Below are 26,139 nucleotides of genomic sequence, written 5' to 3' on the forward strand. Positions count from 1 at the left end.
TAAAGTGTCTTATATTCTCAAAATCACGAAATTATAATTTAAGGATGTTTATGACCCCCTGATGAACTCTTGCACCACCTCTTGTTTTAGTCAAAGCGCCAGTGGATCTTTACATCACCTGACGCAACTGTTTATATTCAACAAATCCTTCAAACCAGCAACAACGGCTCAGCTGACCTGGGTTGAGCTTTCAGCGGTACGACAGTGATCAATTGAAAACGGGGAATTTTTTCTCAGGGCCTGTTTCCTCCCCAGATGCCAACGGCCCACGAGGAAGCGGCACAGATAGCAATCATTGACTTTCTGCTGAGTCACCCTCCATATTAGGTCAAGAGCCTGTGCGGAGCGTTGACTTCCGATTTCTCTTTAAGCTCAGCTATTTCTTGGCTGGCTGTCCCATGAATAAAGGGCCTGGTAGAGAAATGAGGGACTGACGTCCTTTCCCCTCCTCCCCCCCACAGAGATCTGCCCCCTGCTTCTAGGCGCACACAAACAGACCTTCTGGGAAACTGGAGCAGGAATGCGAGTGCAGACGGGGCCGCTCCCCCCCCCTACAAGCTTTTACGTTTTTTTTCACCGTTATTAATGCGTTTCCGAGATAACAAATGCTTTGGGTTCTCTGGAAGCTCGGTAACAAAGTCCTCCGCTGTTCATTGTTTGGGCGTGATTCAGCGATTCGTGCGTTGCGACAGCTTTCTCCTCAGCTCGGCTTTTTTGGCTTATAGATGAATGTACACAGCAGATGGTGTTTCACGGTTTCGTAACTGGGGAAGAAGTAAAACTACTGAGAAGAACCAAGCGGGATCTCTGCCTTAAACCCAGAGAGGCGTCCATTCTCGTGCCACACGACAGATGGGTGGTCGACGGGTTGAGCCTTGCAGATATGAGCAGCTGTTTTCTGGGGTTTCCTCGGTTTTGTTGTTGCACCAGCTGCCCGCGCCGTGACGAGGTCTCGTGCCGACGGCCTCGCCGGTGCTTGGAAGGAAGCAGGAGAGATGTGGGACACTGAGCCGAGACGGCGTTCAAGTGGCCGGCCTCCACGACCTCAACCGGATTCCTACAACTCAACGGAGCTTCGGTCACATCGGGCATCAAAGTAACAACGCCTGCTGCCACATGTCGGCACAAACCGAATGCTTGGACGAGATTATGTCGTATCGTTACGGATCTCCTCTCTGGGTCAATCTGCTGCAGCGATTGCAGAAATGAGAAAGAGGCTGGTGTCAAACTACAACAAACTGCTTCTAAATGCAGTCAACCAAGCAAACGCTTTGGTTTGGAGACATTTTGGGCGAGAGTGTGTGGGGCCAGTTTTTCGCAGATTATCTTTTCACTCATCTGCTGCAGGCAATGCATGCAGCACATGGGGGCAATGAGGAGGGTGTCAAATAACGAGGACATGCTACTTTAGGTCTGCACTAAATATAGCTTGGAAAGGTATTGGACGGAGTGACGTTGATTTCCTTTTTAGGTAATCTGCTGCAGGTGATGTGGACAGATAACGAGGCTGGTGTCAAATCACAAGCTTTGGCTAGTGCTATCTGGCAGTAACGGCTGAACGCTTGAAATTGAAATTTCAAGCGAACTGACAAAGTGATGTCAGTTCCACAAATTGTTTAATGTTAAACCTTTTTGTAAGTCATCTTAGCATCAAATCATCTTCTGTCTCCCGTGAAGCCACAGATTAGCCGCGTGTGAAGCAGAGCTCCCGACATGCTCTCGGCTGAGCGGCAGGAATCTTCTGTTTACAATACACTTTTACACTCATGCAACCGTGAGCTACATTTCCCGGAATTAGAATGCTACAGAAACCCAGCTCGCTTGAAAAGCCGCTTTCAGCGAGTGACGGCGAGCGAGACGTCAGGGAGGTGAAGAGTTTAAGGTTAACTGCTCCCCTCCTTGCGGAGCACCGGAAATGGATTTTCCATAGGCGAGGGGGAGGAAACTGGTACAGAGCAGCAGCGGTGTTGGAAAGAAGCCCAGATGGGAGCTCGTCAAGGTTGAAAAACAATTGCTCGGCGAACAGCCGCTCCTCTACGTATATTTCCCAGAGACGATGTTCATAGGAACCACTGCCAACTACTCTTTCCATGTAAGTTTAATCGGAAAGAAAAATATTTGGGTTCATTTTTTATTTTTTTTCCCTTCGGGCGGAACGTGACCTTGAATGAGCCTGCTCCCCCCCTCTCTGTAAAAGTCAAGTGAGGCTGAGCCCAGCGCAGCAGTCATGGGTGAAGTTTTACCTTGTAAGAGGATTTAAGATCAGGCATAATGACACAGGTCCCTGTGACTTTAAGCTCCAGGCACTTCAGAAAGGCGTCATTATGCAAACAAACTACCTATTACAACAGAGCGTGCTCGCAGGCCAAAACCCAGTCAGCAGTTACTGTCTGATGTCCAGTTTTGCATTGCTGTTTTTTTTTTTTTTTTTTTCCCTCCTTCATCTTCGTAGCGCCGCGTTGGAACGAACTGAAACCACCAGTCAGTCACACAAAGCGCTTCAGCTCCATCCAGTCTCAAAAATAGGTGCCCAAGAGTCCGTTTTAGGCTCTTTTGGAGGATAGGGGTCCCTCTTCAGAAGGTGCTTAGTTAGTTGCTCTTACCACAGTGCAATTCAAAGGGTGCTAGACACTTTTTGTTTGTTTGTTTAATGTCCAACAATATTTAGAGAGCGTGGACAGGTTGGTCGACAGCTTTGAGCAGAGACCACAAGAAGAAAGGCAGATTTCAAAACACTCACGACCGACTCCCACTTTGTGGGCTATGGCATCGCCAAACAAACAACAAAATCAGAATAATAAAAAAAACCAAACCAAACAAACAACAACAAAAAAAAACAATATTTGGGTCCGTGTCCAAATTGCAATTTTTTTTTTTCCCGGCAGGAAATGTTGGTGATGTGCTGTACAAAGACACAGCCACGTAGTTTAAAAAGTGTTGAAGGAGCATGTGAACGATGGTGATATGATGCTTTTTTTTTTTCCCCCACTCAGAAAACAAACAGGGTTTCTGTGTCATACACACACACACAAAAAAAACCAACTCCATTGTTCGAGCACAAACGGCTCCGGTTTCTTAAGATACTGTTCCTTCTACATCAAGGCCCCGTTTACACGGCGTTTCAAGTGAAAACGCATCGTTTTTGCGTTTTTGTTTGAGTAAATGTTTCATGTTTTCAGGGCAGTGTTGTGAAAACGGCATCCGCTTCCAGAAAGTGTTAAAGTGGTTGCCGTGTAAACGGGGCCCCGTTTTTCTTCTGGCAGAAAATACTGACGGGTCGTCCCGAAGTGCTTCAAGGACGACGTACCGTCCCGCCAAGCTGATTTTATGAGCAAAAGAAAAAATGACCACACCACATTGTTTGTGGCAGGAAAAGATCAAACCTTAAAAAGATCAGCTGGCAGCATTAAAATATCTTCACAGAAATGTTTTTACCATGCCAACACCGTGCTAACCTAATGGCCTATGTTATTTATTTCTATCAAAATAATGTTTTCATTGCCTACACCAGCTCTTGATGACGCCAACTACTGCTGGTAAAATAGCATACTTTCTAGATCATGAGTCATATATTATTTTGTTATTGTCTGACTGGTCATGTGACCCATATTAAAAAAGGACCTATATAAAAATACAAATATAGTGATACTGTGACAACACTGCACCAGTATCACAGGAAAACCTCGATTGTTGCCGTATTTCAATGAGCAAAACGTCGGCAAAAAAGAAAAGCTGACGTATCAAAAATGTGCAGCGCAAATCACAAAGAGATGCAGAAAGAGTTCGGAATGTGTGAGAAACTTGTGAGGGACTGGAGAAGAGCAGAGAAACTGCTATGGAGAAAAGTACATGCTAAAGGTTGATCGAAAGTGCAGTAGCATCCATGTATGGAAAAATAAACACGTCTAATACCCTAATGGGGTTAACTTAAATATCTTTTTCCTTGCCGAACAGCTCAAGGACTGTAACAGTGCCATTTAATCCATTTTATTTCACTAAAATCACAATAGAAAGTAATTTTGAATGATAAATATCCCATATCAGGTTCGTTTTTTTTTTTTAAACTTGGGGAAAAAAATAACATAAGCCATTAGTTTGCGAGTGTGATGCAATAATAAGGTCACTAAATATCACAATGCTTTGAGTGACACAGAAAAACACTCACCAGCAACATTCATTCTTCTCTGCTTCTGTTGTCATGAATTCTATCTGACCTGATGAGAGCAAACGTCTCCTCCATCTTCTCTGTTGCCAAGGTGACGGGCCAGGTAAAAAAAAATCTAATGAGACTGAATGTCAGAAGACAGAAAAACAGCAGCAGTGGCAGCACTCAGGAAGAAGGAGCAGCGTGGACACGGACCCTTTCCACTTATTTGCTTTCTAAAATCTACAGGTGCTTTTTTTTTTGTGTTTTTTTTTTTATCTTCTCTATTTGTCGTTGCAATTCTGGAAGTTTGCGCTACATAATCGGGTCAGGGGTTGAGATGAGGGCTCGGGGAAGGCATTGAGAACATGTCCCTTATTTAAACTTTTTTTTTGTTTTTTTTTGTTTAGCTTTTCGTGATATTGTGGGTGAGAAAAAAAGTCACTGCGGATTATCTTGAAGGAGCACCAGGAGCTGCAGAGGTGTTCCACTGACCGAGTGTCAGTCGTATTTCAACTTCTTTCAGATCCACGACGGGAGTGCATTTAAAAGGAATCCGTACAGTGAGGATCATCTTTAAAGGAAACGTGCGGGTAAACATGACGATTGGTCACTTTTGTTGTTTTGGGGGGGGGTCAACGCTGGCAGCATGTGAAGCAGTGAGAGGTTTTGGTGTCCAGTGGATTTCTTTGGTCAGTTTGGATTAAGGTGCAGCGTATTTTTCATTTTTTTTTTCGTGGTAAAAGGGTGGGGAGTGACTGGGGGAGGGATGATTAAAGCTCCAAGGACTTTTTCCATAACAGACGGGTTTTCATAAACAGCTGGTCTGGTGTTGGGACTTCATCGCTTCAACGCTGGACGCTCGCCGACATGCCAGGCATCGCGATTGTCAATGGTATGCAGTGCTTCTACAGGAGCCCGGGTTAGGTTTCACAAAGACGGAAAGCAAAAAAAGAAACACACCCGCTTCTTTGTTTTCCAGTCTCCCCGGGCTCCTCCCACTTCCTTTTTTTGGGGGGGGGAACTTCCTCTATCCTCAGATGCCCCCTGGCCCCTCAGCTCACTACCGGCCGCCCTGCCCACAACTACGATCATCTACAAAACAGTGCAATGTCTATTCATAGGCACGATGGGATACGAGTACAGCACACGGAGGGAGAGAGGAACACTATGCACGCTCATACCATATGTTACACTCACACACTCACATGGAAAACACAGACTACACAGACAGCAGCAGCAGCAGCAGCAGTAGCTCCGGCCTGCTGGAGGCCGAGCGGTGAAGGCAACCGCTGTTCGGAAAAGACCGGAGAGGAAGCAGGGTAGCAATTTAATACCCTTCTGTTTAGGTTACTCCGTTCTTCCTCCTCCTCCTCCTCCTCTTCTCTCCCAGCTTCTTCACTCGAGACGTGTACAGTTGTGGGCTGCTGGGAGCGGATTGGCCAGGTTGGGTTGGTGGGGCTGGGCGAGGGCGGAGTGCGGACGAGGGAGCCGGAGCTCTGGGTGAGGGGGGTGGGGGGGGGGTTACCCTGCTGCCTCGTCCCCTCCCTGTTGGGGGTCTCTGTGCTGGTTCTGGCTGCCAGCGCTCGCTGCCAGAATCCTCTGCACAAAGTCTTTGGTCCGCCCAGCAACTAAAGGACCTGAAGGGGTCGTGGGAAACAAAACGTGAGACCACAAATACTCCAAGCAAGATAAAACTTCATGGTGAATTACTTCCACACACACACTATCTATATTACATATATACGACAGCCTCAGGGTTGGTAAGTGCACAGTGTCTACGCTTGCGTGAGCCTTGAAACTGTTTAGCATGTAGCACGATGCAGATTTGACGCGTGACGTCACGTCATAATCCCCCGTGTCGCATCCAGGATCTTATTTACCAGTACAAGTACCCCGTGCAGTATCGGACGTGAAGCCTGATCGGGTATCGGGTGCATTCCTACATCATGTGTGTTCCCGTCTCACCGCTGGACTCTCGCAGGATGTCTTCTAGGCGCTGGGTCATCCCCCGTTCCTCAGTTTCCTCCTCCTCGCTGCTCTCCACCCGCCGTCTGATCACCTCTTTAATCCGCAGCAGAGCTCCCAACAGGTTTTCTGTATTAGAAAAAACAGACTGAATGTGCTGTTGTGCCATTAAGGGAAAAAAAAACAACAACAAAAAAAAACCAGGACAAGTTTTGAAATCTGTGCCAACACAATGCTAAATCCAGCCTTCTTGAGACTTGGGGCCAGATTTTGAAGCAGACGGCTGTTTTGGAGGCAGGAACAAAGAGGAGGTTTGTTTTGAAGAGACTAAAATTAGGTTTCCAGTTCAAACTGAGTGGGGTGAGAGGGAGAACAGGCAGCGGTGGCCAAAAGGTCAGCCGGGCAGGCTTGTGACTCATCCTTCCTTACTGACATTACATCTCCAGGCAAGACCATTAACCCGTGACTGCCCCGGCCGAGCTACTCGGTGGCAAACACTGTGAGCCTTTCAAACTCTTCGGTAATTTAGAAGTTATCCAAAAAGTTTCCTTCACCCAAACCCACAAACCGTTTCCAACTTGGATCCGTCAGCAGTGTTCCTTTCAGACTTATCAAATCCTCCCAACTGTAAACATTACACCGCTGTAAACTAAAAACCAACCACTCCTGTGGTTGTGTGTTTCTGCAATCAGTAAGACATGCAATGTTTAGTGGCAGGAAGAAAAAAAAAAAAAGAGAAGTATGAAAACTCTTTCTGGACTTCTTGGTTTCCTGCAAGTCTGCTCTGTCTCTACGACTCATGACAGGTTTGGTCAGTCTAATATGGATTTCACTTGTATTGCGCTTTTCCACCACGTTAGCAGTCCCCAATGTGGTTCACAATGTTAAATCAAATGTACCCATCACATACACAAACACACACCAATGGAGAAGGCTGCCATGCAAGGCACTCGAAGCAGTTTGGGGGTCAGTGTCTTGCTCGAGGGCACTTAAGACATGGGAATCGAATCTACATTGGATTGGGAGACGACCGCTTGACCAACCAAGACACTGGCCGCCACAGCCAATTCACGTCTTTATCGAACTCGGCCATTAAACGCTCCCCGTGCTGCAGTAAACATTGACCGGACACTACGTTTAACGGCGGCTCCATCCTCCTTTGGCAACAATAACGTCAACGTGGCTCTTCGAGGAGCTGCTGATCAGAGGAGGAGGAGCTCTGAACCGTTTACATTGCAGAACTGCTTCAGTTCAAATCTATTCTCAGGATGTCTGCTGTGAATGGTCCTCTTGGGATTCGTCCACAGCGTCTGTGTGTGGTCGAGTCAGACCATGGGTTTGGCCTGTGCTGCAGCAAAACAGTCATGATGCTCCCGCCACCGTGCTTTACTGGAGCAGTTGTCAGTTGCTACTTTTCCCACTCGTGAACCACGAAACGACGCCAGAAAAGGTTGCAACCGAAGCCCACCTGACATCAGATTGTAGAGATTGAACAGACACGGTCAACATGTTCTTGATTAAGCCTCATAAATTCAAATAATTCTGATTCATTTAAGTGACATTAAAAACTAGAATAAGCTTGAATGGTCCGACTCAACATCAGTCATCCCATCTGTTTTTTTGCTAAAATCCTGAATCGATGAAATTCCTGGTTTCTTTAAGGTACTTCATGTATTCAAAATGAGCCAGTGCTTCGCTGTGTGTCATGTAATCCCCAACAGGCTGCTGTGTGTGTTCACAAATACTTAGAGACAATATAATATCCCACAAATATTGGAGCAGCATTATGGTCAATCTGTCGACAAAATGCTGAAGAACGAGTCCTGCTTTTCGGGGGAAGTGAAAAGAAATTTGCTAATTGACATTCATTTCTAATTTGTGTTTATTACATTTGATTTATTTATGGGCCTTCTAAAGCCTGATGAATAACCTCTGAGAAACTTTAATTTGTATTTGAATATATCGATATATCTTGTTAAATATCAGACTTTTCAGTCCATTTGTAGGGGGAATACTTTGAATATGTTTGAGTACATGCTTGGCCAAATGGCTTTTTATGGACTTCCAAATCTGGTCGACGTCGTCTCGGGTTTACGGTAGCGCTCTGCAGTGTCAGCTGGCATAAGCCCCACCCACTCTGACCTTTGTCTGGCAGAGGTGTAGACATTTAAAGGCTTCGCCACACTGAGATTTTAACAATCTTTACGATTCATAGTCTCTCACACTGTACAAGATGAATTGAAATAGTCCTGTCGGCATACTGTACAAACAAACATGTTGACTCGCGCCCATTATTTCGTGCAGGGTGCAGCCACGACTCCCCAAATATCAGACACAATGATATTTGATGCCTCGGCCGTCCTACCACCGTGCACAAAGCCTGAATGATTTGCGTTGGTTTACTTTATCTCATGTTCAGTTCTGAGCACTTCCTTTGATTGAGGCTATTCCTCCTCCTCTTCCTCCTCTCAGGTCATGTGACCTTACAACACCATGACAGCTCTCCCGCCAGTGTACATTATTCTCTAAACTGATGAGAATCCTCTTTTGTACGGCGTCTGTCTCAGCAGGGTGTGTGTGTGTGTGTGTGTGTGTGTGTGTGGGCGGCGCACCACAGGGGGTCTGACCACCCGTCACACACAAACGCAAGTTTCTATAATTCACACACACTGGTCTGGAAGTCTCCCAGCACTGGCGTGGCTCCAAACATCCACTTTCTGGGAGTTTTGCGTTTAATGTAAAAATGTGTTTCGTATGACTGTACAGCGAGAGAGAGAGAGAGAGAGAGAGAGAGAGAGAGAGAGAGAGAGAGAGAGATGAGAGAGAGAGAGAGAGAGAGAGAGAGAGAGAGAGAGAGAGAGAGAGAGAGAGAGAGAGAGAGAGAGAGAGAGAGAGAGAGAGAGAGAGGACGGCCCGACAGAGAATCACATTTAAAAAAAGGAGTCATAGAAGGAGGAGGAAGCAGGGGAATGTGTGAGGTTGAACTTTGTGTGTTTTGGAGCTCTGCCAGAGGACAAAAAAAAAAAAAAACTTGTGGGGAGCCACAAGTAAAAGCGTCTGCACTGAAATGCCGGTCCAAGATCAGGAATGACTGGAATGCTGAAAAATTCAGAGAAGAAAGGGACAAAAGGCAGTTGGATGCTGGCGAGGCTGAAATGAAAAGAGGTTGAAGAGGAGGAGGAGGAGGAGGAGGAGGAGGATGATGAGGGGGCAGCCTCCTAGCTCGGTGTGAACAACTTGGCAGAGTGTAAGTGTTGATTATAAGACTGGAGAAGTCGCACCTCACAGGTTTTCCCTGGATCAGCGTGTTTACGCACTCCTCGGTGGTCCCGTTACCACTTTCTTGCAAAAATCTGACTTTTAAACAGAAACATCTTCAAATCGGATTTCGCAGTCATTTCTTTTGATTTGTGTTTTTTTTTTATACCCAACAGCGCCGGGGAAGTGTCAGCTGGACCACTTTTCCAATGATTAAAAAAAAACCACTATAACTTCTTAATGAAACAAGACAAGTTGGAAATCTCTGCGTATTCCTGAGGAAAAGTTTAAAGCCCTGATGAATGATCTGTATATCAGCGGTTACGGAGAATCAAACAACATCCAGACCCCGAAAATCTCCAGTTTTCATCCAACATAAACGTACAGAACATCCAAGAGAAACCACAAATCCACAACTTTGTCAAGAGACAGCTTGTCCATCAAGCACGCTGCTCTTTCTGTTGGGTCATAGAAATACAATCTGCTACGCAATGAAAAAAAGACATCTTGTGAAAATATTCACCCCCCCCCCCCCCATCATGTAAAGGTGGGATTGTCATCAGTTACAGTTAAAATATCCTCATGTTGCTTTAAACCTTCAACTCTCCCCTCCGTTCCTTCACTTCCTGAATGAAAGAGTTCAATCTCTATCTATGGCATTTAGGCCATATTTGATATTTACGTACAACCACTGTGCAGGCACACATGATATCCCATGATGACAGCGTGAACCTTTTTCTTTTCTTTTTTTTTAAATGTATTTTTATAAGAAATTACAGGTACAGAAGTATTCACAACTTCTGCCCGAAGATCAAAAGCTGAGGTTCTTTCTGTTACCACTGAGGCCTCATTTACACGACAGCATCTTAAGTGAAAATGCATCATTTCTGCTTGGAATGTTGTGCATTATAACATGGGAACACTTTGAAAATACACTATGGACATCAACAATGGAAGGACACAGACATTTGTATGGACAGACATAAGTCTGGGCCATACGGGCAAAAAAGTTTTTTTTTTTTTAAAGACAACAAGAAGTGCAAATGACACAGATGCCTCAAAACAAGTTTTAGATATTGTAATAAGTTTGTTGTGCTTCTGCGTTTTGTAGCAACCGGGCTTCAGACAAACCGTGCAGTGTGCACCTTCGCTGCCTTCTACAAACCACTCCCAGACAACTGATGATTTTATTACTTTTGACGGAAGCTCGCGGGGGCAAAAAGGCGCCGTAGCAAGAGAAGAAAAAAACGGAATTTCTGATATTTTTTTTTTAATCGTTCGCAACAAAAAAACTTGAATTAATCTAAAAAGATAAATACAGTGATGTACAGAAACCTTCGGCATGAAAACCCACTCAGGTCGGAGGTTTCCCCCATCCCACCTGACGGAGCTTGAGAAGTTCTGTGAAGAGGAATGAGAAAAAAAAAAAAACGGTCCACAGATACAGTACATGTACTGTGGGACCATATTCAAAAACGACTGGAGGCTGTAATTGACGGCCAAAGTTGCATCAACAAAGGCTGTAAAGACTGCCGTGCATGTGACTTCTTCTCATGTTGTCATTCTGAGGTATTGTGTGCAGACGTTTGAGGGGGTGGGGGGGGGTGAATTCAATCTATTTTGGAATGGAAAAAGTGAAGCGCGGTGAATACTTTCCGGATGCTCTGTATATTGAGGGCAGAGGGGGAAAAAAAAAAAAAGTAAAAAAAAAAAAAAAGAGAGCAGCCCTTCGTAAAGCAGCAGTGCTGTGCAATGCACCTGCAGCAGAAAAACACTGGTGATGAGACACAATGAGGGCGCTGTTGGGCTTCGGGAACAGGGCCGAGGCTGCCGGTTCCCAGTACCTGACCGTACTCCTGGTTGAGCCCCCACAGCTTGATCTTGTTGGCTTCGTGCTGGGCCTTCTTCTTCAGTCCGGCAGGCCCTGAAAACACAAGGAAATAAAAAAAAAAAAACGCCGTCAATTTCTCTGGAACACGAAACTCTGCTCTAATATTCCCGTTGATCTCGGCATGATCCTGTTACTGTGGCTCTGCTGGCTCACGGCGCGAGCAGCTGGAGAACGATGACTGGAGGGGGGGGGGGGGGGGGGGGGGGAATCGACTGAGAGAAACATCACTCCGTACACAGAAGAAACATTTGACACTGTGACACGGGAAGGATGTGGCCTGTTTGGTTTCACAGCATTTGGCACTGAAAGGGGGGAAAAAAAAGAATAATGCAATCAACGCCTGTTAAATATTAACGCCTCTCACTCTCTTTCCCCGCAGCTGTGAATCAGATACATGAAATTCAAGAAAAGTAAATACTCGCAGGTCAGTAGTGCTCAACTGAGTTTTTTTTCTCTCTAAGCACTTCATGTGCCGATGCCTCAGGATTTAATATTTCTAACATAAATATTTGTTGCTAATGACTGCAGGTCAGGGTACATTCAGATGTAACACAGGTTTTCATATTTGTAAACGCAATTACAGACGCAGAGCTTTTGAAATGGGGCCCTGCGCTCGATGCAAATCCAAAAATAGTCCCATGGAAGTCGTGCTTTTCAGAATGATGGATTACCTACAGCTGCAAATTGATTTTATTGGGCAGGCTGAATGAAATGGAGCCAGTGGCTGCCAGAGAGGCGAGAGTCAAAAGCTTCAGCTTGGCTGCAGCCGCTCGTCTCTTAACGTACGTGGAAACGTGTGCACGACGTGAAGCTTCATCTCTTCACCGCACATGGCAAAGCCTAAAGATAAACAGCCTCCATGACCTATTTCTGGTCGACTATTCAGTTATTAAGTGGCATTTTAACCGGCACAACTACATTTGTCATGTCAGATGACCCCGGCTGAAAAAAAAAAAAACATAAAAAAAACTTGAGGCCCGGGTTACACAACAACGTTTCAGAAAAAAAATACCATTTACCCGTATTTCCACAAAGACGGAGCGTTTTGAAAAAGTAGCATTTTCAGTGACTCCATGTGAAGAAAGCCTTTGTGGAAACACTCGCATCGTGTCTTTGATCAAGTCAGGCCGCAGATCCCACTTCAGGGTCACGTCTGTGTTTGAGGAGCACAGCAACGGCACAATTGTACCATAAAATGTGCCCATTCATAACCAGCTTTGTGTTAAAAGTCCTACGACTTGGTAATTTTACAGTTGAGAGTCACCGCAGCAGCAATGCAACTTTGTCGTCTGTCCTTACGAAGGTCCGCGTGCTCCCATTGTGTCTGAGACAAACCAAGCGGCGCCAACTCGTGGCCTGGCACGCTCACCACGTCATTTTCAGCTTTCCGGCCGTTTCCGTGTAAAAGTGAGACTTTTCTTAAAAAGGAATAATTCGATCATAAGAGGAACAGGCAACAGAGATTGGTTTTGCTGGTACGAGTACTGCCTTTGATTTAATACACTCACTGATGAACATGTCAGTATTCGTATTTTTCCACCGCGTTGGAATTCTACACAGCCTCAAAGACGCAACCTATCGATTGTTAAAGAGCGTCAGCAGCCGACCTGCGGGCTCTCTGCTGCTGCTCTAGAGTGTTTTCCTGTGTGTTAGCGCTGCTTGTTTCAGACATGAAGTGGAGAGGAGAGAAGAGAAGGTCCGGAGGCGGTCAGAGAAATCCCACGGATCGCTCAGGACCCGGGCCGCCACAAAAGAGGTAGAGTCTTTACAGAAGGAATTCCTGCATATCAAATGAAAGGATGAACTCAGTCACATTACAGTAAGAGCTGCCCTTCACAGTAAACGTCCTCCTCTGCCGGCCTCGGACCACAGTCTTAACTTCTTTCATCCCCATACCAACTTTATAATGGATGGTGTGTTTGTCGTGTTTAATATATGTTTGGAATAACAAGATATTCCCAGAGTCCCCCTCCTCTTTAAACTGCCTGTAATAATGTCCTGAATCCTCCCCCCCCCTCCGCCTCCTCCACAGATGAACTCTCTATGACCCATCCTTCTTTTCTTCATCTCACTCCTGCCCGATTTCCTCCCATTCACCTTTCATCCTGCTTCATGTCGTCGCTCTTGCCTCTGTCGTCTTCCCTCCATCCGTCCCCATCAGAACAAGGGCCAAGGTAAACTCCTTCAGCGGAGCGGCTTCTAAAGCACTCGTCGTTCTCAGGGACGGTCTTTCACGTCTTTAAAAAGGTGAATGTATATACAAAAGAGCTTATTCTGGTTTGTTCAGTGGTTGGATTCCAAAGGTCTCAGTACTGCACACTGACGGAATTAAATCCTTCCCGACGTGTCAAAACAAAAAATGCAAGGCGCTGTAAACACCTACGATTTCCCATGAAATGTATTTAATGTATTCTATAACTGTATACAGAAACGCGTCCCTCACTGCAATCCTCCAGAAATGCAACTTCAAAGGCTTCAACTAGATCACAACACATTGAACATTTATCAGGCAAGAGGCCATATTTGGTCATTTCCTGGTTTCCTCTTCTTTCTTTCATGGCGACAAGAAAACGTACCATATTTTCTGAATTACACACGACGCTAGTTTTTAAGTGTGTTTTGTTTTAGGCTGCAGGACCCACTTACACCACCTTTTTTGAAGAACAAGTACGAGCGTTAGCCTTTCGCTTCATGCCCATACCAAGTAGCTAACATTGTTGGCGCCCTCTTGTCTACCTGCTTATATTTAGTTGTGTAAAGTTTCAGTCTTCGTTATACAGCTCTACTTTCAGTTTCCCCTTTACATGAGCTCTTTAAAAGCACTAGAAGAACATGTGTTGCCGTGCAGCTGATCTACGTGCGGCAGGTCACAAACCACAGATGTGCCATCTGGTACCACTTCCATCTATGAGAAGACGACTGTCTGCAAACTGTGTGGAGCAGAAATCACAGGGATAAACTCCACCAATCGGAAGTAACAATGACAGACTCCTCCACCCAGAAATACATGTGAAGGTAAACACACACGCTAGAGATTATCTTATTGAATAAACCCCCGTGTTTCTGCTAAACTTGGAATAAAATAGAAGCAAAAAGAAACTACCTCTGAAAAGTGGAATTGATGCATCCCGAGTTGTTGTAAACAATGACGAAGGATAATTCTTGTTTGTAACTTGTCTTCTAATGACATAAATGTGGAACTAAGTTTTCGTGTCATTGCCGTTATTAAAGATTGTGTTACTTCATTGTTAGTTCATCCTCACCGTCTCCTGATTGACGACACGATGGACACGTTTGGAAAGTCAAGTGTGGATAGTGAAAATAAATTACACTGCAATGCAGGGCAGATTTCATACCTCATTACAGGAATCCGGAAAAGAAGAAGTTTCCATGAAGCCATTGTTAAAGCCACGAAGCATGAAAAACTTTTTCCACAGATTTTATTACAAACGTTTGAAACACAATGGCCTTTTGTGACTTTTGAAAGCCTTTTGAAATCACTGAGCCACGAATAACCTTGAAAATAGTTTCTATCGTTTCCAAGTTAAACTAACCTTGAACGAGGCTGAATGAATGAGATGTCAAATCGCTGGATTCACATTTTCCTGCAGGCACCAAAATCCTCTGAAAAAAAACTTCCACTCATTCCCGACAGATCCAGAAGGTCCAGAAGGTTTTCGGGGTCCTGAATGCGTCTCACCTGGAGGCCAGCTTGTTCTTCTCCTTGCGGGACCGGGCCCGGGCCACGGCGGGCAGGTCGTTGACGGGACCCATGCCATCGATGGCGGCGTTGAGCTTCTGAAGCTGCTCCCCGATGTTGTGGAGCTTCTGGGGGTTTGGCGTCAGGTCGCTGGCGTCTGTCTTGCGAGCCTTGCGGCGCCCTTTTTTGCCTGAATGAAAAGACGACGAGATAAAAGTCGACAGCACTTGAGCGTCCCGTCAGTAACCTCCGAATCCAAACTGGACGTCTCATCCTGTGGCCACCAGTATGAAATAATGTTGAAGTAAACTAGATTAATTTTCAATTCATTTTTTTAAGGAAATGACCAGATTCTAAATGGTGTTTCTGCTTTGCCATTTTACACATCTTGCTTATTTTAGCCTCATAGTCAGAGCATGTTTAGACACAAGCTGTATTGCTTATTTATCTGTTTTTACTTTACTTACTTAAATCTCTTTTCCCTTTTTCTTTCATTCTTTCCTTCTGTATTTTTTTCCTTTTCCCAATTCTTTTTAACCAACCTATTTCTGTGCCTCGAAAAAAAGCTATACTATCAATTCTAATTAATTTACTTGGCCTATTCTTTGAATATTATCCTTTTGTAATTTTAACTATTTTATCAGATTCTTTTTTTTTTAATAAAATTCCAGCTCTTCTGACAGTTTCATCCATTTTAACGCCTTTATCTTTTTTAACCTGGAGATTTGGCCATTTTTGAGAATCAGTGAGGAATGCAAATATGATAAAACTGCATTTTGTGACCTCAGAGATGAAGAGCATGAACGCACAGTGCATGGAGACATTGTTTGCCAAGCTTGAGATTATATTGTGCAGCTTTAAAGGACAACTGTAACTGAGGTGCTTTCAGCATGAACCTGCACCTGTTGGTATATAAAGCCTGAATTGAAAGTATACGTGTCTGAATATGAACGGTGAGAACTGGATTCATCTTCTCCAAGCGCAAACCTGACTGGTAAATTATTTTGGTGAAACAGCCACACTCGTGCACTAATGAACACAACTGTCTTATCTAATAAGTTGTAGTCTCAGATTGAATACGTTATAATGTCAGCCTACTTTAATAGACACCCACATCTGGAGGGGGTGATTGTACACGTTTGCTGGATTAGATTATTGGGCGGTGTCAGTCTGCAGCCGTTTGATTCATTTAACCAGAGGATTGTTAAAAAAAAATTCACATTCTGACATGAAAGCTGCATGTAGGGCACATGCCCGAGGGTCCCGATCTGATTTGTGTCACATGAGAGAGGAAAATGGGACGCGCTCAGCTGCAGCCGGCGCGTCACTCTCGATGCGCTCGCTCGCTCGCCGCTTCACCCCGGTGATTTCAGATCTGATATTCGTCACGCCGACGACGTCTTCCCCTGAATCACTGGTGCATTCTGGGAGTGAACTCGGTCATCCTCACCCTCTCGGCGGTACAGCGTGCTGGGCAGGGTGCTGGAGCTCCAGGACAGGGACCAGTGAACGTCGCCGCCCAGCTTCTTCTTCGAGGCCAACTCCCGGGACCGCCGGTACTCCCAGAAGCAGCGCCGCTTGGACGGACGCTCGCCCGGCTGCCTGGCTGGCTCCGCCTCCGCCTCCACCTCTGCATTCACACACACACACACACACACACACACACACACACACACACACACACACACACACACACACACACACACACACACACACACACACACACACACACACACACACACACACACACACACACACACACACACACACACACACACACACACACACACACACACAGAACGTCAACGGCATGCAACACATCCTAAATTTGCTCATTGACATCTTAAGTATAAGACCAAGCAACACTTTGGTGTCTGTTTTAGATGACAGTGGTGCTTGGAGTCATTGAAAATGAAACTTTTTCAAAATGTTCCTCTTTGGAAATGGGAACACACGACTGTTCTGAAACGCCACTACAAAATAGTAGTGATCAATAGTTCTTCTGCACATGTGCCAGTAGATGGCGAGTAGTGGCTCCGAGCTCCGTTGGCTAAATGGACACAACAAAAACAGCTACGATTGGAGATCTGACCAAAGTTACAACACATTTATTTGAAGAAGCATGCCGAGAACATTTCGAGATATCAAGACTGGTCCTGATTTAACATTATAAAAGAGATTACCTTCTCTAATGTCCCCACAATGTTTAATTTTGTCAATGCTAAAGTCTAAGCCTTTACATTTCCATCCGTTTTCTATTTTCGCTTGTGGAGAAGAAAAGCCATTGGGTGTAATCTGGTGCAGATGGTGCGCCACGATCACCTGATCAAATCACCCACGCGCGGAATCAATACTCCGCAGACAGCGAGGAGGTGGACTGAAGTGACAGCTGCATACAAGACATTTGTTCCAGGAGAAGCAGCCGACCGACAGCTGAACCCTAATCATAACTGGCAGGTATTAACGCTCGTGTTTGCCTGCAATAAAAATCGCGCTCCGAGCCCTAATCCACAAACACACACTGTACGTCCCGATGACAAAGCCACGGCCGGCCCAATGCTGTGCGTCGTCTGGCACGCGCACGTGTCAGTGGATCAGCCCGAGGCGGACGCAGCCTCTGATAATGGCGTCATAAATAATAAAGAAGCTTTCGCAGAAGCTGGAGGAAAAAAAATAGTAGAAACACCGCGAGGTGGTCATTTCTGCTGCAAGCGTGAAGTCCAAGTTTACTGTGAGTGACAGAGCGACCGGTAAAATACTGCAATAACTAGAAGAATTATGACCCAAAATTACTATAATCTTAAAACAAAGCCAATTGTAATGATACAAGGTTTCCACTTGAAATAGGGTCTAAAGTAAAAAATGATGTGAAAAATTGTTGTCAGTGGGGTGTCAAACTGAAGTCATGGCACTGTGGTGTAATAGTAGTGGCAGTAGTGAGTCACTGTACCTCATTTTTATATCACTCTGGTAATATTAGTTATGTGCTGCTTTAACATGGCAATTTCCCTTCTGAGGAATCAATTAAGCCATAATCCATTCATTTCCTGCAGACTATGCTCAGACTTCCATCTTCACTGCTATTTGACTGACTTCAGCCAAAAGCTGTCGAGCAAGAGACTCCAACCCGGCCACCAATCCAACAAGCAAACGGTAAAACAAACCTCTCCAGAGAAGTTGACAACAACAACATTGAGACCTGAGCTGAGATATCAGTGATGCTGACATTAGGGCTCGCGACCTGGTTGCTGTCAAACTCGGCTGTCGGGGTGATTTTTTTTGTTTGTAAAATGCAACAGCTATAGAAGGAGTCTTCACAACAAAGAAAAACGTAAAAATGTACATTTAAAGGTCATTACGCGACAGCGTAGTAGGGAAACAATCTTGCACAATTTACTGCACAGAAATTGCTTTTCCTTCCCGAGACTCGGCCCCGAGAACAGAGTTGATGTCTTACAGACCGAGACACCCAACCAAACATCGATACCGAATAAACCATGAAACACCAAGCATGAAAATGCAACGCAAACAAGAGTTTGCTGCAGTGGCAACTCGAAACAGATGCATAGAAAACTACATCCTGAACGTAATGCTCCAGTACACAGGACGAGTCCCCATTCTGTCACCACCAGGCACAGGGCCGTGGCAGAAATTGAAACCGCACTGGTTATTGGAATCAAAAATCTGTTTAAATAACCCAAATCTCCCCCTGTGAAAAAGCAAATCTCAATGAATAGCACATGTGAGTGCTCAGTATTATCAGCGGCGGCAGTGAGGGATGAGTGTAAATGGTGCACGTTGTGTTGAGGTGAAAACGGAGCAAAAGGTAGACGCAGTCGTCCCTGACAAGAGCTGCAGCGTGAAGAGAGGCCGGCGGAGAAAGAGCCGCCAGGATTTATCTCCCGCTGAAGCACTGGCTGCTCCCAAATCTGATGATTTTTTTTTTTTTTTTATCAGCTGGTTCCACAGGTTCAAACAAATACTAATTGCAATACCCGATAGCTGAGCCTTTATAACCTGGAGTGTCGTTATCATATTTTAAGACTTAAAATCAAACCTTTTCACAATTTATAGCTTAAGAATGAACCAATATCCTTATTTGTAGTTTAACTTTCAACTTTAAATGTGCTACATTAGAATTGTCTGGCAGCAAAATCTGTAATTCCACAGTCATGGCATTACTTGATCATGAGCTCATAACTTCGGCATAAAAATGTGCATTTGAGTTTTACTGGTAAAAGACTCACTTTAGATCAAATCAGGCTTCATGTGACCGTGGAACTGAAATGATTTCAAGCCTATTTAACAACCTATACCAGCTAATAACTTCACCTTTTTCAACTTGCTGTAGCTCAGAGTGAAATTATTTAGGCCTTTTTTTCCCAATGGGATTAAATCCCACAATGTAATAAATTTGGCTTTTGTCATCCATCCATCCATCCGTCCGTCTTCTGTCTTGCTTACTCTGTTCAGGGTTGCAGGGCGCGAGAGCCAATCCCAGCTCAGTATGGGCGAGGCCAGGATACATCCTGGACACATCGCCAGTCAGTCACAGAGCACACACACACACACAGACAATTTTGGCCTTTTTCAATGTAATAAAGCCAATAATGTAATATTTGTATCGTTTTACATCCTCCAAGAACATAATAAAAATCATTGGCGTACGATTATCTGTTCGCATGTCTGTTCCCAAGATTACTTTAAAACCACTGCAAGGATTTTGTGGAACTTTTCACTACAGAGAGATACAAGACCTGACACACATAAAAGCTGGTTCAGAGCTGCTATGAGCATGCCAAGCCTGGAGGGGGCAGTGTAGCATGAAACATGAAGCCATGATAGCCAATCAAAATTCTGGAAGAAAAATAAAAACAGGAAGTCATGAATTGTGATGTAAATATCCACCTATCCCCCTTTAGATGCAAACAGAGACATGGATTTTAATCAGATCTCCACTGTGGCCGGAGTTTTCAATTTGTGGTGAGTCGTAGCTACATTTATGCATAAATCGCACATTTATAGCTAAAGCTAATAGCGCATCAGCTAAATGCACGGCCCAAACGTAGAGAAATATAATTTTTTTTTCCAGATACCCAGGTACATGTAGAACGTGGCCTCAGTGTGTGAATACAGGCGTCTGCAGGATCAATACATGGAGAACGCCTGCACAGTGTTAAACCAGAGCCACGCAGGTCTGGAGCCGTCCTGCAGACACGGCGAGGCATTAAAAAACCAGACGGCGGCGTCACAATGAGGAGCGACAATGGAGTCCTGAAATCTGACCCGGAGCCGGTGTCTGAGGCCCGAGCCAGCCGCCTCTCCATTACCTCACCAAGATTTGTTTATCGGAGCCTGGGAATAGATGGCAATCAGAGGGGAAGTCAGACTTCATGTTTACATCTGGTGCGCTCTCTCTCTCCTCTCCGCTCTGAGGTAGTCGCCAACACCGACTTCACATGCTCACTCATCTCCCGTTTGTTATTGAAGGATTAGGTGGCTTTGAAACGCTAATGACTTCATTACTGTGTTTTATTAACTCTGCCACTCTGAAAGTCATTAAACCCTGGTTGGATGAATTAAAAACCTGTTTTTTGGGTTTTTTTTTCCCCCCCTCACATCCGCTTCTAGAATCTCTGGATTATGAGCAACCTGACAGACTCATTCATCCACTGCCGGTTTAATGTAGATATTTTCCAGCTGAAAAGCTGCAACTCAGAGCCAAAACATGACATTAAACAACTGTTTACGTGGTTACTGTGGCCCTGCGCTGGCAGGAATCTGGTGATACACATCACAGAACAAGGGTCCGATTGTGAGCCGGTGCCTCCACTGATCTGGTACAGCTGTCTGTGCTGGATTCACGGAGCATTCATCAGCGCCGCATTACCAGAAAATCCCCCCATTTCTTTGTTGTAAATAATTTATAAACATATCCTCGTGCCAACAGAACAAAACAGGACAGCATCGGAAACCAGCTGCAATAAATCCTTCAATATTCCTGCTTCTGATTTCACTGGAATTCACTTTTTTTCCCCCCATAAAAGAGTTTCTCTGAAAGAATTACAAATGATTAAAGCAGGGGTGTGAGACTTTGCCAGAAACGAGCCCACAAGAGGCTCCAGTCAGGCCAGAACCACAGAGCAAATCATAAAAAAGTTCAAGAAAAACAACGATCTTCAGAGTCGCGGCCACAAGGCAACACGGAGACCGGAGCTGAGAGATCAGTGACGCTACAGACGCACTGGTACCGATATCAGGTTCAATACTGCAGAGTACTCAAAGTAGTAAAAAGCTACCCGACACAATCCGGCAATTATTGCACCAGATCATATTTCAGCAGTGTCTCCAGTAGGGCGATGAGAGAGCACGAGGGACGTCAACAGTTTGGAGATTCTACAATATTAATGAGGACGACAGAAGTGAGAGTGACTGTAATTTATGTTGTGCCAAAAATATCAAAGGGGGGTGGAGGGGGGGGTGGAGAAAGGTAGTTCGTACAACACCAGCAACTTCATCACCAGAGACATTTGGACCAGCAGAGTCAGTAGTTTAACTGCTCAGTGGATCAGGAGGATTTTACTCGGAGCCGTGCGACACGATGAAGACTTCCACTCATTAATAGTGAGTTCAGTCCCTCGGTTCACATCGCGAACTACGTCGATCGACGCAACGCCATATGTGCACCGTGGACTGTATGGCTGGGGGGGGGGTGGGGGGGGGTGCGTAGCGCCGACGCTGTGTGGAGGTGGTTTGGGGCGGCGCATAAAGTTTGCATATCGTTTACATGTGGAGTGTGAATTAGGCTTAATGGTATTTAATAAGTACTCGTATCAGTATTCATCATCGCCGTGGCGCTAAATGTGCATCTCTTATATCAGCAACTGTTGTTCATATCTTGAACTGGATAATTTTTCATTACACGCCCACATAATTAGAATATAAGAATAAATGATGAGCATCTTATGGAAATGTACAAGATGATTAATAAATAATTTAATCATTTCAATGCGTTTACGTGAGATGATATTATGTTATAAGTTCATAATGACGCGGAAGCTTTGATTATTTTTATATACAGTGAAGGGATTTAATAAGATGTACTTGAAAGAGTATATTTTTGTGAAAAACTAAATTATCAAGGGGAAAAAAACTGCACAAGTCAAGCAATGTCTCTTCCTTGGTGTAAACACGCATTTTTTTCTTCAACTTATGACTCACAAAAAAAGCTTCAATCCGGAGTACAGGGCGAGTACATCATGTGCAAATATTAGGTATTATTAGCCCCATCATTCATCACCATCATGCATATTTTTGCACATCTAAGGGATGTAATTACTCTTCCGAGTCACAGACAGATTACAGAAATATTTTTAGACGACGGCGCCAATTATTTCTGCTCACGAGCAACAATCACAGAGGATTCTGTGTTCTACGATGGGCACATTTTTATTCGTAGTATTTATTATTATCAGTGGTTATTAAATATGCCACACAGTGAAAAATACTTGGTAATCATATATCCTGATTACAAGCCTCACACACGGTGCAAATATGATCTCAGCCATTACCTCGTCAGACAAACGGCAGAATGCATATTGTAAGTGATGCTTCGAAGATGCTCCGTTCACATGACAACAATTTAAGTAAAAACACACTGAGCATGTGCAGAAGAACAATTTGCTACGACGCTCATGCACAGTAGCAGAGTTTCCGCCGTCTACACAGAGCTTGAACCTGAGCGTATTTAGAAAGTTGTGTTTTCCCCGTTTACACAATGATGGGAGTCGGAGCGGTTCACCCCCCCCCCCCCAAGCGCAGTTTTCAAAAAGTTGCTTTTCAGCGGCTCCGAGCACCATTGCGTTTGTGTAGCCGGGGCCTAAAATCAAGAAACACGAGCCACCATAAGTCTTATATTCAAGAAGTCCTATATAAGCAAGTTAATAATGTATTGGTTTTATACGGCGCTGTTCTGGACACTGAAAGACGCTTTACGTCGCATTATTCATTCACTCCATACTGGATGGTGGTTAACTATGTATGTAGCCACAGCGCTACAAACATTATTATTATTATTATTATTACATAAGAAAGTTAATGACATGACAAGCAAAGGTTCAGCAGCTCATATAAAATGGCCACAGTTAGAAAAAAAAGGCTGAACAATCACAATTTAAAAGCAAATAGTGATCCAGAGGCTCAGAACTCCTGAAGTGAAACATAAACTACTTGAGGTGGCCTGAAGCTTTCAGACAATTATTTGTTTTCATTTTTATTTGCATTCCACACAGACTTTCAAGGTCTAAAATCCATGATAAAACAGATGAACAAGGTAACATTTCTAAAACAGCAAGAACAGGGGCCCGTACTACCACACCGTAAATAAGATAATAATAATAATAATGGAAAAAATTGGCAAACTCAAATGATTCAAATTGGTACATCTTTTTGTCAGGAAAAGTATAAAACAGTACAGAGTAACCTGCTCTAATCATTGGGAAATGCACAGCAGCTAGAAATGACTGAACAAGACACTTGCGGACGTGTGAAAAGTTGGAGGAATCAAACCTGCCAACAAACCCCACTGACTCTTGTCGATTTACCATCCGAGCCCCAGCGGCATGTTGAGTTACTGAACAAGAAAACTGATTCATAATGAGCAAAAATGCCGTTGTATATACCATGCGATTTTGTATTCTGCATTTGAATTTGGACAAACTCAGTAATTGAGCATGCAGAGTAATCAGGGCAGTCAGTGAGGTCAGATCTTTATCACAAGCTCGGAACTTTCATGAAAAGTGCAGTGTACTTGCATTAAAAGTCTCTTTGTTTGGCTCAACAAGTAATCCAAAAGATAAAAAAAATAATAATAATCGGCTCAACTGTTGCACAAAAGAAGCACAAACCCACGTTAAGGCTGCACCAAACAAGTGGTTCAAATGTTTAAGTATTATCACAACGGCTGCCGGTTAAATGGGTCGAGTTATTGTCTTGTTCTGGGTTTGTGAATAAAAGAGATAAGAGAGATAAGTGAGGTGTGGAGACACAACGAGGCAGGAGAGGCGTTTTTCTTAATGAGCCACCAGCTGAACGCCGCAGTCTGTGCTGCTTTTGAAGTGGCTTTAAAACACAAATCCCGCTCATCTGTGATGGTTGTATTACAGTCTGCACCAACTTTGATACTCTTATCGAACATGTTCAGCTACGAGCTACAGTTTACATGGAAAGTGTCTTCAAGTGAGAATGCAAAACGTTTGCTGTGTGTTTGGTCTCCATTTATAAAGGCAATGGCGCTCAGAGCAATCGAAAACAACTTTTTTTTAAAACGCTTATAGTCAGTCTCCATGGAAATCAAGGGGAAATGCAATAAAAAAATAAAAATAAAAATACTGCTACTGCACATGCACAGCCGTATTATATAGTTCTTCTGCACATGCTCAGTTGATGGACAATAACAATGTTTGCCTCCAGAGTGTCATGACTGTCAGTCCACATTCTACTGGGACTTGCTATAGTTGACAGTCACCGTAATAACTTTCCAACTTGGGCGTCTGTCCATACGAATGTCCCGTGTGCTCACCGTTGTTAATAAAGCGTATTTGTTCTCTGCTGCGTGTGTGTGTGTGTGTGGGGTTTCATTACAAAAACAACAAACAGCACCAACCCCATGATCTATGTTGTTTTTAGAGTTTCTGCTGTTTCGGTGTAAACGGACATCCTTTTGAAAATGCTGCAGTGCACTTTTCAGGAACAAAACCTCAAAAGCAATTTGTTTTCACGTGAAACGTGTAAATTGGAGCCATAAAGATGCGAGACTGTGATTGGAACTTCTTCGGGTGCACTGAGGAATGTTCAGTGTTTGAGTGTGAAACTTAATGCATTAGGTTTTGCGTTTAATCATTTGTGGTTAAATTAGTTAATATTCAGTGAAATCGAAGCCCTAAAGTCGGAACACCAGTTCAAAAATAGTTGACTGTTGGATTTGCAGCTGCGATGTGAAATCTTTACGCTTCAGACAAGATGAAACCAAAAACTCACCACATTCAGTTTCTGAGGAGCTGGAAAGCTCAGCTTCTGCCGCCGTCTCCTCCTCTTCCTCTTCCTCATCCTCCTCCTCCTCCTCCTCCTCTTCGTCTTCGTCCTCGTCCTCCTGCTCCCCATCCTCTTCGTCCAGCTCCGTCTTGTTCTGGACTTCCTCGTTGTCCGGGCCCTCCTGCCTCGTCTCCGCCTCCTGTGCGTCCTCGGTCCTGGAGTTGTGTCCCGGCGCCACCCCCGGCTCCCCCCCCTGGCTCAGGGAGTAGTTGTGTTCCTCGCTGCAGTGCTCCAGAGCCTGCCCCGACGCCGCCGCTGCCACCTCCTCCTCCTCATCCTGCGCCACCTGATACACCTCCACCGTGCGCTCCCCCGCCAGCCCTCCCTCCTGTCCCTCCCCTCCTCCCGCCGCTCTTCCTGCAACGCACAACTCCCTCCCCGTTGTCGTGGCAACAGAGATGCGCTCCTCCTCCGCCCTTGCGGTGGCCTCATGAACTTCCAGGCTGACGGGAGGGGCTGCGGCGTGCCGGCTCCTCTTCCTCCTCTCCTCCTCCTCCTCCTCCTGCTGCTGCTCCTGCTCCTGCTCCTCCTGGCTCCGCCCCCAGCGGCCCATCAGGACGGCCTCCTCGGAGCAGGCCAGCAGCTCCCCGCCAACCCCGAGGGCCAGCTTGGTGTAGCGAGCCATCTCGTCCAGCGAGGACACGTCCCAGCGCTCCGGGTGCAGGTCCTCGCCCAGGCCGCCGTCATCCACCAGGTCGCTTAGCAACTCAAAGGGCCGTTTCCGTGGCGATGCTGGGGAGCCCAGCATCAGGAGCACGCTCTGGGGAAAAGGGGGACAGAGGTACTGAGAGGTGCACGTGGACCTGCTCACCACCAGCAGCCTTTTTCTACTACAACAAGCTCTTCAGTATTGTACAAACAATTTACAGGAAAAAAAAAAAAAGAGACGTTTAAAAAACCGATTGTGAAATACGCTGGAGGAGTATTCCGACTCTCGACATGATGAAAAAAAATCTGTTAATGAATTCTGCTGTTTTTTGGGTGGTTTTTTTTGTTTATTAAGGCCCTGTTTACACAGCAATGTTTCAAGTGAGAACGCATCGACTGGGAGTCGCGACACTATCAACAACGTTTGCCGCCACGGTC

At 45.0% G+C, this 26,139-nt stretch overlaps 1 protein-coding gene across 1 annotated transcript in view; it reads right to left on the bottom strand.

The window, feature by feature from the left end:
• Positions 1-476: 476 nt before the first annotated feature.
• The window catches only part of LOC308144746 (uncharacterized protein), a 35,986-nt gene continuing 10,323 nt past the window's right edge, over positions 477-26,139 (bottom strand). The window contains exons 6-12 of the mRNA XM_080515938.1: positions 25,000-25,813; positions 16,412-16,591; positions 14,962-15,151; positions 12,932-13,041; positions 11,220-11,294; positions 6,113-6,241; positions 477-5,784 (exon numbers count right to left, since the gene is read on the bottom strand). Coding sequence (XP_080372064.1) covers positions 5,669-5,784; positions 6,113-6,241; positions 11,220-11,294; positions 12,932-13,041; positions 14,962-15,151; positions 16,412-16,591; positions 25,000-25,813 — 1,614 coding nt within the window. The 3' untranslated portion in view covers positions 477-5,668. The remainder of the gene's footprint in view (positions 5,785-6,112; positions 6,242-11,219; positions 11,295-12,931; positions 13,042-14,961; positions 15,152-16,411; positions 16,592-24,999; positions 25,814-26,139) is intronic.

The sequence above is a fragment of the Blennius ocellaris genome (assembly GCF_963422515.1).
Source record: "Blennius ocellaris genome assembly, chromosome: 3".
Taxonomy (NCBI): domain Eukaryota; kingdom Metazoa; phylum Chordata; class Actinopteri; order Blenniiformes; family Blenniidae; genus Blennius; species Blennius ocellaris.